This window comes from Lepidochelys kempii, chromosome 11, assembly GCF_965140285.1.
Source record: "Lepidochelys kempii isolate rLepKem1 chromosome 11, rLepKem1.hap1, whole genome shotgun sequence".
Classification (NCBI taxonomy): domain Eukaryota; kingdom Metazoa; phylum Chordata; order Testudines; family Cheloniidae; genus Lepidochelys; species Lepidochelys kempii.
The window spans coordinates 62,946,935-62,964,796 of record NC_136390.1 but is presented as its reverse complement, the minus strand read 5'-3'; the positions used below and the strand labels follow the sequence as shown (position 1 = coordinate 62,964,796).

Sequence of the window (17,862 nt, the reverse complement as noted above, 5' to 3'; positions counted from 1 at the left end):
AAAAGATAAAAAAAAATACAAATAACAATTTTCCAAGTCCTTTTTTAGATTATTATAATATTATCATTTAAATTTACTACTAATACAAGCAAAATCTTCTGCCTTTTCCAGAACACAAGTTGGAAATAACCCCTAGAATGCAGCTTTATTATCCCAAATCATGATTGCATGATGTGATGCATTGATAGCAATAAACTTTTTTGAAAACATGAAGCATGTTATTTGTAAACAAGTCTTAAAATAGCAAAACACTCACACAATGTTGGTCAGACCAGCTGCCTTAACAAAACCACACACACACACACACACACAGAGGAAATACTTAATACCTGACACAATCCCCATGCCACTACATGTCCTCTCACCCCATGTTCTCCTTTCCCCTCTTTACACATTTTCCCTTCACTTGACAGTGGGGTAGGGAGGTGGATGTTTCCATTAGAGAAGAGTTGAAGAAGGAAGGCTGCATGGAGTTTAGTTGTCCTGTCCCACTGCTTTTGAATCCTGTATGAATCTGAGGTATGTTGCAGGATGGTCGTGCTGTGGTGTGGGGGAGGCAACAGGAGATGGTATTCTGGCAGCCATTATGGACAGGAATCGCTGAAACAGTTCCCTGTTGAGCTTTGTCTCCCTCCCTAAGCCACCATTCCTGTTCCAAGAACTGCTTTCCAAGTGCCAGCCCCCTCGCTGAAACCCTGTTCTCTACCTGGGTGGTGAGCCCCAGCCTTTCCTCTTGCCTGTCAGTATGCTGTTGTTTCAGTTTTTCATCCCTCTTCTTCTGGTACCAGACCTGCTCGTCTGCCCTCTTAAGATCATCAACCATAACTTTGTCATGGAAACTCTTCCTTTTGGAATGGTTCGTGAAGGTATCTTGGGCCAGGGATCGAATTCCTGAAGAACAGCAGGCAGTAGAGGTTGAGGGTCCTGAAATAGGACAAGAAAAAGGATTGTTGTCTAAAGTAGCTCAGTGGAGGAGCACAGAATTAATTATGGTGGAATCTCAAGAACATAAAATGTAACATTTCTAAAGTGAACACATATTGTGACGGGAAGGCTTCAGTCCTCATGCTGTCTCTGAACACAGCCTTGTTAGTCACAGTTACAGAAGTGTGAAGACAATGGTAAGTTTAAAATTGTAACTTTTTTCTGTTTCATAAAAATTTCGTAACTAATTGTCATGCAGGGGAGGAGGAGAGGTGTGTATAATGCCCTTGCTGCAAAAGGCTTTTTCTGTCATTTCAGGTCTTTCATATTTTGGAAGATGACATAAGTGTTCTTGTGGTGCTCTATTGGCAGAGGGACATGTTATTCCAAGCTGCTGGAGGGAAACATACAGTGTATGCAGCTGAAGTATTCAAACATATAGTGACCAAACAGCATATCTGAGAGTGGGGTGGACTAGTCAGCTATACGGGGCAGGGAGGTCCTGGAAAATATGCCCTTCCCCACAATGTGACTATCTATGTGGAGCTCCTGCTTCAGGAAAAGCATGCAGCTATCAGCAGCCAGGATTGGGTCAGAATCCATGAAGGAATTAACCTTAAGAGCTGACACAGCACCTTTGGCTTACCCTGTTACTGCTGCATACAAATACGCTAAAATCTGCAGCTTTTCTCCACCCTGCACCTGGCATAGTTCTGGGGAAAAACTGATGCCCCACTCGTACTTTGGAGAAATGAATTTGTGACCCGCAGACTGCATGGATTACGCTTAACAGAAATGAGCTAGATTTGGAAATAGAAGACTTTACCCCAAACACACATGCTCAGTTCGCTGTTCACAGGCAGCTGTATAGACCCAGGAGGAATGATTACAGCGTGGGATATTTCTTATTGCTGAAGGGAAATCATGAATGACCCTAGCAAACATCTGTGACTTAACAGCTACAATAACCTTTACAGCTGTTTATGAATCTTTGAAATTTCAGGTTGCCATTTTGAACTAAACAAGTGGGGGGAAGGGAAGGCAAACACCACGGTGCTGTGCTACAATCCACCATTATTGGCCACATGCTGATATCTGGGACTTATTTTTACATTGCTTCTTAGAGCAGAAATCCCTCCCATTACTGTAATAATAAACTGTAAATTTGAATCATACACTTACTGGGCTTTGGGGCCGCTTCAGACTGCACCGTGTTTGTTGCAAATTTTGGCAGTGGGCTGTTCCTCGGGCAGGGGGATCAAACAGCTCTTCCAAGTAGGGACCAAGAACTCACTGTTGATGCTGATCCACAGCCTGCTCTGGGACTGGTTTCATTAAGAGAGTCACTTCATGCCCTTCACTTGGAGCCTGCTGCTGGCTGCCTTCAGTCCTCATGGTGGATTCAGGGGCCAACATAGAATCATAGAAAATTAGGGTTGGAAGAGACCTCAAGAGGTCATTTAGTCCAACCCCCTGCTCAAAGCAGGACCAACACCAACTAAATCATCCCAGCCAGGGCTTTGTCAAGCCAGGCCTTAAAAACCTCTAAGGATGGAGATTCCACCACTTCCCTAAGTAACCCATTCCGGTGCTTCACCACCCTCCTAGTGAAATAGTGTTTCTTAATATCCAACCTAGACCTCTCCTACTGCAACTTGAGATCATTGCTCCTTGTTCTGTCATCTGCCACCACTGAGAACAGCCTAGCTTCATCCTCTTTGGAACCCCCCTTCAGGAAGTTGAAGGCTGCTATCAAATCCCCTCTCACTCTTCTTTTCTGAAGACTATATAAGCTGAATTCCCTCAGTGTCTCCTCATAAGTCATGTGCCCCAGCCCCGTAATCATTTTTGCTGCCCTCTGCTAGACTCTCTCCAATTTGTCCACATCCTTTCTATAGCAGGGGTCCCAAAACTGGACGCACTACTCCAGGTATGGCCTCACCAATGCTGAATAGAGGGGAATAATCACTTCCCTTGATCTGCTGCCAGTGCTCCTACTAATGCAGCCCAATATGCCATTGGCCTTCTTGGCAACAAGGGCACACTGCTGACTCCTATCCAGCTTCTCATCCACTGTAATCCCCAGGTCCTTTTCTGCAGAACTGCTGCTCAGCCAGTCGGTCCCCAGCCTGTAGTGGTGCATGGGATTCTTCCATCCTAAATGAAGGACTCTGCACTTGTCCTTGTTGAACCTCATCAGATTTCTTTTGGCTCAATCCTTCAATTTGTCTAGGTCACTCTGGACCCTATCCCTACCATCCAGCATAACTACCTCTCCCCCCATCTTAGTGTCATCTGCAAACTTGCTGAAGGTGCAATCCATTCCATCATCCAGATCATTAATGAAGATGTTGAACAAAACTTGCCCCAGGACCGACCACTGGGGCACGCCGCTTGATGCTAGCTACCAACTAGATATCGAGCCGTTGATCACTACCCATTGATCCCGATGATCTAGCCAGCTTTCTATCCACTTTATAGTCCATTCATCCAATCAATACTTTTTTAACTTGCTGGAAAGAACACAGTGGGAGACCGTATCAAAAGCTTTGCTTACAGCAAGATATATCACATCCACCACCTTCCCCATATCAACAAAGCCAGTTATCTCATCATAGAGGCAATCACCTTGGTCAGGAATGACTTGCCCTTGGTGAATCCATGTTGACCGTTCCTGATCACCTTCCTCTCCTCCATTTGCTTAGACCCTGCAGCCCTGAGGGGTCCTGGGACTGAGTCCTGGGTTAGAGCAATTGCAGTGTAGATGCAAGGGGTGTTAGGATGGAGCCCAAGATCAAGCTCAGGCTTACATTGCAATGTAGATATACCCATAGGGGCCAGTCCTGTGAGATGCTGAACATCTTCAGCTCCCACTGAAGTTAATGGTAGCTGAGATGATGCATATGAAGCCTGCTCCTTCGGAAATGTACTCTGTCCTGACTCAAGACTATACTTGCTGAGTCTCCAGGAATTAAAGATGAATCTTTAAAGATTGTGTCGTGTGGTGAAACCTCCAAGAATGCATCCAACCAAAGTTGGCAACCCTGCTCAAGACCCGATTCCGTAAACAGGAAAATGAGTAACTTTGCTCCCAGGAGCAGTCCCCTTCATTCCTAGTCAGTGGAAATACTCGCACAGGTTAAGTTACTCAGGTGAACGTTTGCTGACAGGAATGGGAACAGAAATAAAGTTTGCGGATGATACAAAGCTGGGAGGTATTGCCAATTTAGAGAAGGACAGGGATATCCTACAGGAGGATCTGGATGACCTTGTAAACTGGAGTAATAGTAATAGGATGAAATTTAATAGTAAGAAGTGTAAGGTCATGCATTTAAGGATTAATAACAAGAATTTTAGTTATAAGCTAGGGATGCATCAATTAGAAGTAACAGAGAAGTAACGGAGGAGGAGAAGGACCTTGGAGCATTGGTTGATCATAGGATGACTATGAGCTGCCAATGTGATATGGCCGTGAAAAATGCAGTCTTGGGATGCATCAGGAGAGGTATTTCCAGTAGGGATAAGGAGGTTTTAGTACCGTTATACAAGGCACTGGTGAGACCTCACCTGGAATACTGTGTGCAGTTCTGGTCTCCCATGTTTAAGAAGGATGAATTCAAACTGGAACAGGTACAGAGAAAGGCTACTAGGATGATCTGAGGAATGGAAAACTTGTCTTATGAAAGGAGACTCAAGGAGCTTGGCTTGTTTAGCCTAACTAAAAGAAGGTTGAGGGGAAATATGATTGCTCTTTATAAATATATCAGAGGGATAAATACCCGAGAGGGAGAGGAATTATTTAAGCTCAGTACCAATGTGGACACAAGAACAAATGGATATAAACTGGCCACCAGGAAATTTAGACTAGAAATTAGACGAAGGTTTCTAACCATCAGAGGAGTGAAGTTTTGGAATAGCCTTCCAAGGGAAGCAGTGGGGGCAAAAGATCTATCTGGCTTTAAGATTAAACTCGATAAGTTTATGGAGGAGATGGTATGATGGGATAACATGGTTTTGGTAATTAAATAGGCCCAATGGCCTGTGATGGGATATTAGATGGGGTGGGATCCGAGTTACTACAGAAAATTCTTTCCTGGGTATCTGGCTGATGAATCTTGCTCAGGGTTTAGCTGATCGCCATATTTGGGGTTGGGAAGGAATTTTCCTCCAGGGCAGATTGGAAGAGGCCCTGGAGGTTTTTCGCCTTCCTCTGTAGCATGGGGCATGGGTCACTTGCTTGAGGATTCTCTGCTCCTTGAAGTCTTTAAACTACGATTTGAGGACTTCAATAGCACAGATATAGGTGTGAGGTTTTTTGCAGGAGTGGTGGGTGAAATTCTGTGGCCTGCGTTGTGCAGGATGTCAGACTAGATGATCATAATGGTCCCTTCTGACCTAAATATCTATGGGAAAAAAAATTGCTAAAGATGCTCAGAACCGCACAGGACAGAGCCATTAAATGCTGAAATATAAGGACTATTAAAAGGACTAGTAGAGCTGGTCAAGAATTTTCCAATGAAACATTTTTCCAATCAGGAAATGTTGATCTGTTCATTTTCTGATTCAAAATGACTTTTTGCTTAGAAATTTTAATTTGTACTAAAATAAGTTTTAAAAAAATTTGAAAGGTCGGTATCAAAATGAGATGTTTCAATTGATCTGATCCAAAAAAGTTTTCAGACCATTGGTTCACAAAAAAAAATTTGAGATTGACTTTTTATCCCATCTCAGGATGGGAAAAAATGTCAAAAATCTGAAAGAAAATTCTCGCAAGGACAGGAAAACCTTTTCTAAACCCAGATCCAAATACTAGTGTTAACTTTGCATGTCCAGACTTCTTACAAGCCTTATGGCCAAATCTTGCTCAGCTGACATGTATAATCCCATTGAAGGGGTCAGTGGGGCTACTGGCATGAGGAAAGTGAGCAGATGAGTTCTGTCTTTACCCCTAGTGTGGGTTTTTCTGAGTACGTACTGATTAATGTATTTCTTCTTTCAAAAATAGAGCTGGAAGAAACCATTTAGTAAAAGACTGATTTATAACACCATTGCTTCTTGCTTATGTGAACCAACACATTATCCAATGGAAAGTTAATAAATAGAACTCTTGGATGTAATAGAAGAGTGGGGATAACTATTTCAATTGAGCAATATACAGCAGCTGTCTTATTGCTCCAGTGCTAACCAGCTTTTATATCTCTCGCTCCGCCTCAGCAGTGGGCAAGACAAAGCTGTATTGCTATCCTGTGGGCAGCACTTCTCCGCAAGAGTCTGCCTCTATATTAGAGAAATGGGTGGTATTTATGTATTGTCTACCCTGAGTAGATATTATGTGCATAGTCTCTAATTATCCTGCTCTAGTATGTGTGGGGGTAGCACTTTTGATTGCAATAACCTCATCTTTCCAAGGACAGTGGCTTCTATAGAAACTTTCTGTGCAATCAGTGGAGGCCATACAGAAGGTCCTTAGCAAGAAGGATCATCATCAAGGAACAATGGGGCAGATTCATCCCTGTGGTTGGGCCAGGACAGACAGCTTGCACTTCCCCACTTTGAGAGCTAGCAGGAGCTGGCTTGACCCCAGGCACAGAGGAGGGCAGCTCTTCTCTTGTCTCTGTTGTGACAGCCCCATGGGCCATTCCAGGAATGTTGAATCACCAGAGCCCAGGACCATCCTGGCCACACCTTCTCCATCCTCCCCATGTCCTGGGCTTCCTGGAATGTCCCTGTGTATAGGCTGCTGTGGAGACAGCTCAGCCCCTGCACCCTGGATGGGAAGGTTCTTATACCTGCGCTATAGCCCCTTTGCACCAGCCAAGCTGCAATATTTGTCCTCTCTTGTGCTGTGCATTAAGGAGTGTGCATGGAAGATAATTTAGTCCAGTAACTCCCCTGTCCCCCTGTTGCCTGGCAGGTACCTGAGAAAGCAGTTAAACAAATGGAAAGACAAGGTGCTGCTCCTCCACAACTCCCAGGAAGACAAAAGCTGCAGACTAGAAGCAAAGCTCCAAGTCCTGATAGCAAACCATGAGAGTGTGCAGATGGAGCTGCAGCAAATGAGGCAGGAAATAAAGGTACAGAGAACAGTGTACCAAGAATCTTGACAACAATTTGGCTTTGACATGTTCTGACCACTGCGCACCAGCATTGTCTCATTGTTACTTTGTGCTCCCCCTGTTGTCTCTTATCGATAGATGGATAGAAAGCAGGGGCTATTTTTGTTCTGTTTGAACAGCACCTAGTACAATGGGGCTCATAGGCACCACCACAGTACAAATAAATAAATAAGAGTAATAATTAATAATAAATAGCTGAGTGAACAGCTGAGTAAACACCCTTTCTGTGCAAATTCCAACCATAAAAAAGGCTCCAAAGAGAATTGCTCAATGCATCTTAAGCAAGACTGGACACATCACTAGACAGTGCAGTCTAAAGAACAATCTTACATAAGAATTAGATAATTAAAGGAAAGTCTTTACTTGCTGCGGATCAATATCTTATTTTGCCTTTTTCTTTTGGAATATTTTAATTCTGATTCATTTAAAGTAACCCTTGGTTTCTAAAGTTCAAATGATGTTCTCACCTCTAAAATATTAGTCCATATGCTATGCAAATACATACAGCTGGATATACATGCAATTTGTTTGCATGAGTCATATGTACACACACACACACATTGCATGGGTGTGGGTGTGCGTGTATATATACTCTGCCTATATTCTTAGTTAAATTCTTTTAGAATAATTTTCCAGCAAATTAAATCTTGGGCTACTGTGATGTCCCCTTTTTACTGGCACAGTAAGATACAGTATCTTGAGACTGAAGTTGCAATAAATCGAGACATAGAAAATTGTGGAAGGAAACCTATGTACAATAAAATTAGACCCAAGACACTGAAAATCAGGCAGGAGTCACTAGAAGAAGAAAAAGGCAGAGATGGTGTTTCGTGATAGACACCAAACTTTTATGGGCCTGATCCAAAATCGACTGAAGTCAATGGAATAACTCCTGTTGATTTGTTGTTATATTGCAGTAGTGTCTAAAGTCCCCAGCCATGATCAGGACTCCATTGGGCTAAGTGCTGTACAAACATATGAAGAGAAAGTCCCTGTCCTGAAAAGCTACAACCTGATTAATCAAGACCGACAAGGGAAGCATTACTATCCTCTTTTTACAGGTGGAGAAACTGAGTCATGGAGATTCACTGATTTGCCCAAGGTCATACAGGATGTCTGTGGTAGGGATGGGAAGGAACTGAAATCAGATCTCTTGAGTCTCATTTCAGTTCTTTAACTACAAAACCATCCTACCTCTTTAACAGGCTTCCATTGGCTTTGTATCAAGCTTTATAAGCAAGAGGTTTCCTGTGTTGTGTTCATTTCAGGCAATGTTACAACCACCAAACCATCCTTCATTTGTACTGTGTCAAAATATGATGCCAAAAAGTGAGGACCCCTGGAAGGAAAGAAAGCTTCACAATGGATCAGATTCAGCTCTGGCAAAACCCATCCCCACTAGCTTCACTGAGTTGAAATCCCTGGATCCCTCCTCCACTGCAGAAAAAAGGAAGTTACTACAGACTCAGACTGATCCAGCTGCAATGAACCTGAGATCATCAGGTACCACTTTGGGGTCAATATTCCTGCAGAATGGCAATCCCCTAATGAGACAGCATGAAAAATCAAAAGAGAAGGGAATTCCTCAGACAGATCAGGAGGGGATATCACAACCTGAAAGGACCAGGAACCTTACCCAGGGAATTATGACCACAGCTTCTAGTCCCACTGCAGCAGAATTGCCATTTAATGAGAAGGAGGTGAATGAAGAGAAGGAACTGCAGCAGCTAGTGCTGAAGCTGAAGGATGCTTTATCTCTCCAACTGCAACCAGGTAAGAGTTCTAAAGTCACAGATAGTAGGCCTGATTGTCTTCTGACCTACATCCAATTTAATCCAGCATAGTTTATAGACTTCATTGGCGCTACGCCGGACACATATGTGAGTGAGTGGAGAATCAGACCTGATGGACCAAACTCTATTCTGGTGTAAATGAGTGAAGCATCACTGACTTAAAGTGTCACCCTTTGACACCAACAGAGAATTTAGTCCATTGAGTCTAGCATGAGGTGCCTTTATATTTACACTTTGAGTCAGTCAGGTGCTGCACTTATTTGCACCCTTCTCTACAAATTTGAGATCTCATTTGAATTTCTTTCGCTGGTTCAAAATTACTCTAAAAAGGATGCCCACAGAGTTCACATCCATTCTTTAAACATCGGGGATGTGTCCTTCGTATCCCCTCTTCACAGAAGTCGCAGAGTATGTAATGATGGCACCTGCTGTTTTTCATCAATTTGAATATAATTTGGTGAGACAGTATATTAACAACTAGATAATTTGTGTCACATAAGTGTCTTTTACTTCTAGATGTGCAGTAACTAAACCTCACTGCATCCCCTGACATTAGCAGAAAGCTTTTACATGGAAATCTGAAATGCATGGGAGACAATAGGTCTCAGGATATTTGTGTTAGATGTGCTTCCTGGCACTGTAAATTACTAAGGAGAGAGTGACATGGCATTCTGAGGAACCTGTAGTTCTTCAAGTGATTACTCATTACAATTCCAAGTAGGTGTGTGCACGCTGCGTGCAGAATTGTCTAAAGGTTTTTCCCCTAGTGGTACCTGTCGGGTCGGCTGTGGAGCCCCCTGGAGTGGTGCCCTTATGGCAGTGAATATAGGTCCCTGCTGACCTGCTGCCTCTTCAGTTACTTCTTACCACCAGTGACGGTCTTTGAAGCTACTTTGTTCTCTTGCCTTGGGCAAGCTCTTCTCCTAGTGAACAGTTATTCTTGTATTGTATATAGTTCTACTTAGTTCTTTCTAGTATTTTAGTTAATTAGTTCGTAGATAAATTTCTATTGGGGGATACCCCCCACCCCGTTATCCTACTACCCTCCAGGGACTGGGGTATGCTTTGGTCTCAAGGCTTCAAAACTTGTGAGTCTTGCCAGAAGCCTATGCCCAGGGGAGACCCTCACGACTCCTGCTTAAAGTGCTTGGTGGAAACCCACAAAACTGACAAGTGCAAAATCTGCAGGAGTTTCCGCCCAAGGACTAAAGGAGAGAGACTTTAGACTTAAGCTTGTCCTTATGGAGTCAGCTTTCCATCCCCAGCTGGCTCAGACCGCGTCAGGATCCAAGCCCAGCACTTCAGTGCAGAGCGCACCGGCCTCAGTAAGGGAGGCTGCGGTGGCAGCGAAGGATTTGGGGCCCATAGACCTGCAGCACCACTACTCTCTGGCACTGAAGACAAGTTTGTCGACTTCTCAGCACCAATTTCACTCACCGGTGCTGCATAAGGAGCTGAAAGGGGGCACCTGCTGACTGTCCAAGCAGTGGAGCACAATGGTGCCCGTGGAGTGCGTCCCACATCGGGACACTCAACTCCTGCTCAGGGACAGCCGGTATTGTTGACTTTGGCCATCCAGGCAGAACTGTTGACTCCAATTCTGTTGGACCCCCCAGGACGAGAGAGCCAAATTGGGGAGTTTGACATGCTGTCCACTCCTGACACGTTCGAGGCTGCCAGGAACTTCATAGAGATGGCAACCCAGCAGTCCCCAGCACCGGCAAAGCCAGCAGCACCAACACTGCACAGGGGGGCTGGACTGTCCAAAGCAAACCAGCCATGCTGCGGCACCAGTCGTCCTCGTCTCAGCACTGAACACTGGCACCAGCCCACACGGCACTGCCATGGAGCCCGAGATCAGACTCGTCCTCCGAGTTAGAACCAGAATTATACATCTCCAGATGCAGCCAGCACCAGTCTCGTTGCTCCAGATATAACAAGATGCAACAACTTCCGATGATGTCCTGGCCACCACAGTGGCAGGCACCCACTCATTGGCCATTCTGGACTCCCTGGGCGTATCATCCAGCCCAGGGGCCAACTTCACATCCCTTTCGGTCACCTCGGACAGATGTGGGACCTCTGTCTGCCTCAATGGTGAGAGAACCTCCAAGGGATTCGGAGCCCAGTGCCCAGGACAGCACCGAACCCGGCACCAAGTTTGCATCTGGCAACACATCTGCACTGCGCAGGAAGCACCTGCCCGGGAGGACCTCCATGAGTTGGAAGGTCAGGAGAATCCCGTGCCTATGAGGCCTTCTTCATTCTCCTCCCCGGATGAGGCAGTACCCGGCTGGTCTGCCTCCTTACCGGCTTTGGACAATAGAGCCCATCAGGAGCTGCTCAGAAGAGTAGCCCAAGATCTGGGCCTGAAAGCGGAGGAGGTGTCAGAAGAAATGGACCCTATGATGAACATTCTGAGGCCAGAAGACCTTTCCAGGGTGGCCTTGCCATTGATCAAGACCATCCACAATACTACCAAGACCCTCTGGAACATTCCTGCTTCCATTCCTCCCACAGCTAAAGGGGTGAAAAGGAAGTACTTTGTACCCTCTAACGGGTATGAATACCTTTTCACCCTCCCTCAGCTGGGTATGCTGGTCATGGATGCAGCCAAGGCCAAGGAAAGGCAGGGTCACCAGGGCCCCACTCTAAAGTCTAAAGAGGCAAAGAAGCTAGACCTCTTCGGCCATAAGGTTTATTCCACTGGGGGACTCCCGCTTCAAATTGTCAATCAGCAGGCGGTTCTTAGCTGCTACCCTTTTAACTCTTGGAATTCCCTGTCCAGGGAGAGCTACTTCCATCTGACTCCTGCTGTGACTCTGGGGCTGCCCTGGAGGAAGGCAAGACCATTGCAAGGACTTCCTTGCAGGCTGCATTAGACTCAATGGACTCGACCACCCGTACAATGTCTACAACCATTGTCATGCGGCACAATTTGTGGCTACAAGTCTCGGGCCTCCCCACAGAGGTCCAACAGACTATGCAGGACCTGCCCTTTGATGGTGTGGGTCTCTTCACTGAGCAGACGGACTCTAGGCTCCATAATCTCAAGGACTCTAGAGTGACCTTAAAGTCCTTGGGGCTTCATACGCGGCCGCGCAAAGAAAGCATTTTAAGCCTCAGCCCCTGCCTCGCTTCAACCCCTCTCAGCTGAGGCAAGACTATAAACAGGAGACAGGGTAGGAGTAATAGGAGAAGGCCTCTGCAGTCCTCTTCTACCCAGGGCCAAGGCTCGGTGAGACAGTCGCCGGCTCCCAAGAAAAACTTTTGAAGGTGCGCCCGGGGCCGGCGCACCAGTCCATATCCCGGATCCTTCTCCTTCCTTTGTGAACCATCTATCCTATTTCTACCATGCTTGGGCTCAAACAACATCAGATCGCTGGGTCTTGAGCACGGTAGAATTGGGATATTCTCTCCAATTCTGTACCTGTCCACCCATTTTCCCCATCCCTCTTCAGGGACCCTTCTCACGAGCAACTTCTAGTGCAAGAGGTGTAAATGCTCCTGCAACTCAGAGCAGTAGAAGAAGTACCTATGGAGTTCAGGGGAAGGGGATTCTATTCCCGTTACTTCCTAGTCCCCACGGTCAACAGTGGGCTCTGGCCTATTCTAGCCCTCGAAACCTCAACAGATTCATGAAGAAGCTGAAGTTCTGCATGGTCTCCTTGGCTTCCATCATGCCCTCTCTGGATGCGGCAGACTGGTGCGCCGCCCTCAACGTGAAGGATACGTACTTCCATGTGTCCATAGTCCCGAACCACAGACGTTTCCTTCAATTCGTTGTCAACAACACCCACTGTCAGTTCACGGTCCTCCCCTTCGTCCTCTTGGCAGCCGCTTGGGTGTTCACGAAGTGCATGGCAGTTGTGGCAGCCTTCCTGCGAAAGCGGCAGGTGCAAGTTTTCCTGTATCTGGACAACTGGTTGATCAAGGGTCAAGCATGGGCCCAAGTGGAGGGCCATGTGAGCCTGGTGCACATGATATTCCTCAGGCTCAGTCTCATTCTAAATGTGGAAAAAAGTCAACTATAACTCCTATGCAGAGGATAGAGTTCATCAGGGCCCTCCTGGACTCCATCCAGGCCAAGGCTTTTCTCCAGGAAGCTCATTTCCTCGCAATGAACACTATCAGAGAGGATCTCAAGATGGCGCAAACTTGTCTGAAGTTGCTCCAGCATATGGCTGCCTGCACGTATGTGGTACAGCATGCCAGGTTGTGGCTACTCCCTCTTCAGGAATGGTTAGCCTGAGTTTACAGGCCTAACAGAGGTCACAGACAGACGGGTCACTCTTACTCCTCAGGTTCTTGAATCCCTCCGACGGTGGCTCGACCTGCAAGCAGTATGTGTGGGAGTGCTCTTCTCCATACCTCAGCCGTTGCTGTCTCTAGTCACAGATGCGTCAGCGATGGGATGGGGGGGTGCACCTGAGTGAACTCAAGACACAGGGCCTCTTGGTACCAGGCAGAACTTTTGCTGCACATCAACATCAGGGAGCTGCAGTCGGTTCGCCTCGCTTGCCAGACATTTCAAACCCATCTGCAGGGAAGATGTGTATCCGTACTGATATATCCGTATATAAACCGACAGGGTGGTACTAGCTCCTCTCCCTGTGCCAGGAAGCCCTCAAGCTGTGGGACTTCTGCATCCCCCACTTGATACAATTGGAGGCCTCATACCTTCCCGGTTCACAGAATGAACTGGCCGATCACCTCAGCAGGTTGTTTCACAGCCACTAGTGGTCTCTGCACCTGGATGTCACCATCAACACCTTCCAACAGTGGGGATCTTCCCAGACAGACGTGTTTACGACATAGTGCAACAGGAAGCGTCAACAGGTCTGCTCCTTCCTGAACCAAAGCCTGGGCTTGCTCACGGATGCCTTCTTCCTGTCCTGAAAAGGGCACCTGCTGAATGCATTCCTGCCCTTCCCACTCATCCACACGGTCCTCCTCAAGATCCAGTGAGAGAAAGCATAGTTGATTTTAATAGCACCAGCGTGGCCACATCAGCACTGGTTCACCATGCTGCTGGGCCTGTCAGTGGGTACACCCATTACTTTGCCCTTGGTTCCAGACGATCACCCAGGACCACAGCTGCTTCCAGCACCCTAACCTAGAGTCTCTCCATCTCACAGCATGGGAACTCCATGATTGAATCCACTAGAGCTTACCTACTCAGACTCGGTTAGGGAGGTTCTCCTCAACAGCAGGAAGCCTTCCACTCGTGCCACTTATCTGGCAAAGTGTAAGAGATTTTCCATTTGGTCTCTCCACAAAGGTATTCCTCCATTGCAGTCCTTGATTCCCTTTTTCCTGGACTACTTGCTTTACCTAAAGCAACAGAGGTTGTCAGTTTCATCAATAAAGATGCACCTGGCAGCAGTTTCAGCTTTCCATCCCGGCTCAACGGGATGCTCAGTGTTTGCTAACCCTGGGGTTGGCGTTTCCTCAAGGGACTGGACAAAGTGTCCAGTCCCTTGACAAACCAAGTAAAACAACCAATCCCTCCATGGGAGTTTAACCCTCCCTTTGAGCCCCTAGCAACGAGTTTGCTGTTCCACCTGTCTTGGAAAGTGGTGTTCCTAGTGGCTATAACATCAGCCAGAAGGGTGTCTGAGCTCAAGGTTTTGATGTCCGAGCCCCCTTATACTGTGTTTTATAAGGACAAGGTACGATTGTGGCCGCACCCAGGTTCCCTCCTGAAGGTAGATTCACAATTTCCCGCAAATCAGGAAATCTTTCTGCCTGTGTTCTATCCTAAGCCGCACGCCAACGACAGGGAATGCATGCTCCATTCCCTGCATGTCAGACGGGCATTAGCCTTTTACATGGAGTGAACAAAGCCATTTAGGAAGTTGATGGAGCTCTTCATTGCTATTGCAGAAAGAATGAAAGATCTCCCTATTTCATCTCAGAGAATCTCTTCTTGGATCACGGCCTGCATCAGTACATGCTATGACTTAGCAAAGATTCCAGCCCCAGCATGGACAGCGCACTCCACAAGAGCACAGGCTTCATCTGCAGCATTCCTGGCACAGATCCCCATTCATGACATCGGCAGGACAGCGACGTGGTCGTCTATTCACACCTTTACGTTGCACTATGCCATCACTCAGCAAGTGAGAGACGATGCCGCGTTTGGCAGAGACATGCTAGTCGGCAACTCAGTGAACTCCGACCCCTCCTCCAGGGGACTGCTTGGGAGTCACCTACTTGGAATTGACATGAGCAATCACTCAAAGAAGAAAAAATGGTTACCTACCGTTCGTAACTGTTGTTCTTCAAGATGTGTTGCTCACGTCCATTCCAAGACCCACCCACCTCCCCTCTTTCAGAGTATCCGGCAAGAAGAAACTGAAGAGGCGGCAGGTCAGCAGGGACCTATTTCACCACCATAAGGGTTCCATTCCAGGAGGCTCCACAGCCAACCTGAAGGGTGCCACTAGGCGAAAAACCTTCCAACAATTGTGCATGTGGTGTGCACACCCCCGCTTGGAATGGACGTGAGCAACACATCTTGAAGAGCAACAGTTACGAAAGGTAGGTAGCCATTTCTTGTATGTCTCTCACTGACAGGAAGTGGCTAGATTCATAGGTCACCTGTGTTATGCTGGATGGATTTTCAAGGCGGGAGGGACCAACCAGTTCTAGCCTCCATTCCCCTCCCTGACTTCCAGTCCCACCACTTTGCCTAGCCAGTCCCAGGTTCCACCCCTCACCCCAGGTTCCAGTCTCACCAGACACCTTGTCCCAGTCTACTCTTCCCTGCTCCACAGTCCAGTTTTTGTTACCGTTGTATTCAAACGAGACAGCTTTTCCTCTGTGCTAGCTGACTGCCAGCAGCGGGTCACTGACAGCACAGGAGAGACAAGCTCTAGTGCCAACTCTGCCCTGGGCCAGAGCAGCCATTATAGGGAACGTTTGACTTCGCCCTTGTAGCCTTATGGAGGAGGAGCATGCTCACAGTTGCTATGTGGGGATAGGTGCAGTCCTGGCCCATGTAGAAGCTGTGAGGGGATGGAGCATGCTCATTGAGGATGGATTCTTTGGAGATTTTAGCTTTTAAGCTCTAACACATCTCTACTGAGCATGTGCAACCTGCGATTCTTCAAAGCTTATAGGATGGTCAAATTTGGGCAGATTTTCCAAGGGATAGAAGGAGGCACATCCCTGCCACAAAGGTCACTGCCTGATGAATTTCTACTCCCTGCTTCAAAACATGGGGGTGTTAAAAAATTCTGGTGACCTTTTCTTTGAAATACTCTAACATGGTCAAAACAATATTTTCCCTCTCCTTGTTCTGAGAAATGGCTGGGCCATTTTGGCTGAAATTGTCCAGACAAGTTCATGGGGAAAAATTAGCAGGTGCTCCACACCCACTGGCAACCAAGCTCCCCCCTCCTCGCTTCCTTCCCCACTCTCCCCGCCCCCCGCAAGCGCACCAAGTCCCCACTCCTCCCCCTCCCTCCCAGCGCTTCCCGCCCTCCTGCCACCTAACAGCTGTTTGGCAGTGCTTAGGACTTTCTGGGAGGGAGGGGAAGGAGCAGGGATGTGGCACGCTGAGGGGAGGAGGCAGAGAAAAGGCAGGGCAGGGGACTTGGGCGAGGGCAGTGCAGGGGTGGGGTCAGGAGGTCAAGCACCCACTGGGCAAAGAGGAAGTCAGTGCCTATGCATATAAGTTACAGAGCAAAGACCAACTCAACATGAGTAGAGATATAATCTGACAACTCTCTTCATAGTTTATAAATAGCATATTAGACATGTGGCAGACCCAAGCATTGAACCCAGATCTCCTAATTGCCACTACAGTACTGTCACCACAACACTAGCCTTCCTCTCTCAGCTTGCAATCACTCTAGAATTACTCCAGATTTGCACTCATGCAAGATTAGCATTTAATCCTCAATGCTTGAGTCATTTAAAACTGGAGAAGACCTAGTACTGTAGAGTAACAGGTTTCAGAATAGCAGCCATGTTAGTCTGTATTCACAAAAAGAAAAGGAGTACTTGTGGCACCTTAGAGACTAACAAATTTATTTGCATCCGATGAAATGAGCTGTAGCTCACAAAAGCTTATGCTCAAATAAATTTGTTAGTCTCTAAGGTGCCACAAGTACTCCTTTTCCTTTTACTGTAGAGGAAGTCACTCACAGCAGTCAATATGGAACAAACTTGCATTGGTGGTCTTTTCTATCTCCAATTTCTATGATTGTGTAATTGGTTGACCCCACAGCCAGTCTCCCAGTCACATAAAATCCCCTTATAATCCACCGTCTTATTACAGCATAGCTTTGTTCAGCTCCTAGAATGCCTCTTTTTCATTAATAAGGATGTAATAATGAAAGCCAGCAGATAAAACTTTTGTTTTTACAAAGCTATCTTGAATTGGAGTCGTATAAAGAGCTGTACAGGGAGTTTGCTGCATTCAGGTGCTATGAAAGAATCTCTTTTCTTTCCAGCTCAGCAGTCTGCTATAAAGCAGGAGTTGGTCTCCTCAGCTGAGCATATTTGCAGGTCCTTCTCTGACCTCATCAGCCAGGTGACTTTGCCAGCTTGGAAGTAATGGAACGCCGGTATTAGCCTTACTACTTCATTGCACTATTGCCCAGGTAATTACAGCCATGTGTCATCTCTAAAGTTGGTCAGATATTGAACTGTAATAATCTAACATAATGGAGTTCTGTCTCTGGGGTCTTTATCAGACTCTTCTGTGGTGTTAGAGAAGGAATTTTCCTTTATATTAGTGTAACCCTTCTGCCCGTCAGAGTTGGCAGCAACAAGGGCCGGGTTCAATATCTAGGGGTTCCATTCCAATAACACAATGCAAACCGGCTCGAGCCCCCACCCAGTGACCTGGGACAAATATATACCACCCCCGCTGGGCGCCTCCAAGAGGCAATACTTCCCCTCTCGCAAGCACATAGTCTGAGTGTAGCAAAAGTCTTTTAATAACAGAGAGAAACAATGTGGCATTATGTTGGGGAAACACCACCAACAGGATTCATAACACAACCCATGAGCAAAAA

The 17,862-nt window shown here is 46.6% G+C and overlaps 2 protein-coding genes across 4 annotated transcripts in view; one reads left to right on the top strand and one right to left on the bottom strand.

Moving 5' to 3' along the window:
• Positions 1–17,862, bottom strand: part of FAM237A (family with sequence similarity 237 member A) — a 39,618-nt gene that overhangs the window by 1,830 nt on the left and 19,926 nt on the right. The window contains exons 1-2 of one of the 3 annotated variants that reach the window (XR_012154372.2): positions 2,107–2,395; positions 3–924 (exon numbers count right to left, since the gene is read on the bottom strand). The gene's annotated coding sequence lies outside the window, so the exon portion shown is untranslated. Of the gene's footprint in view, positions 1–2; positions 925–2,106; positions 2,396–17,862 lie in introns of those variants that run through there. The other 2 variants (XR_012154373.1, XR_012154371.1) reach the window with 2 other exon arrangements.
• DYTN (dystrotelin) overlaps positions 1–17,862 on the top strand; it is a 64,766-nt gene that overhangs the window by 32,821 nt on the left and 14,083 nt on the right. Inside the window, exons 12-14 of the mRNA XM_073306616.2 lie at positions 6,839–6,998; positions 8,309–8,813; positions 17,296–17,445. Coding sequence (XP_073162717.1) covers positions 6,839–6,998; positions 8,309–8,813; positions 17,296–17,399 — 769 coding nt within the window. The 3' untranslated portion in view covers positions 17,400–17,445. The remainder of the gene's footprint in view (positions 1–6,838; positions 6,999–8,308; positions 8,814–17,295; positions 17,446–17,862) is intronic.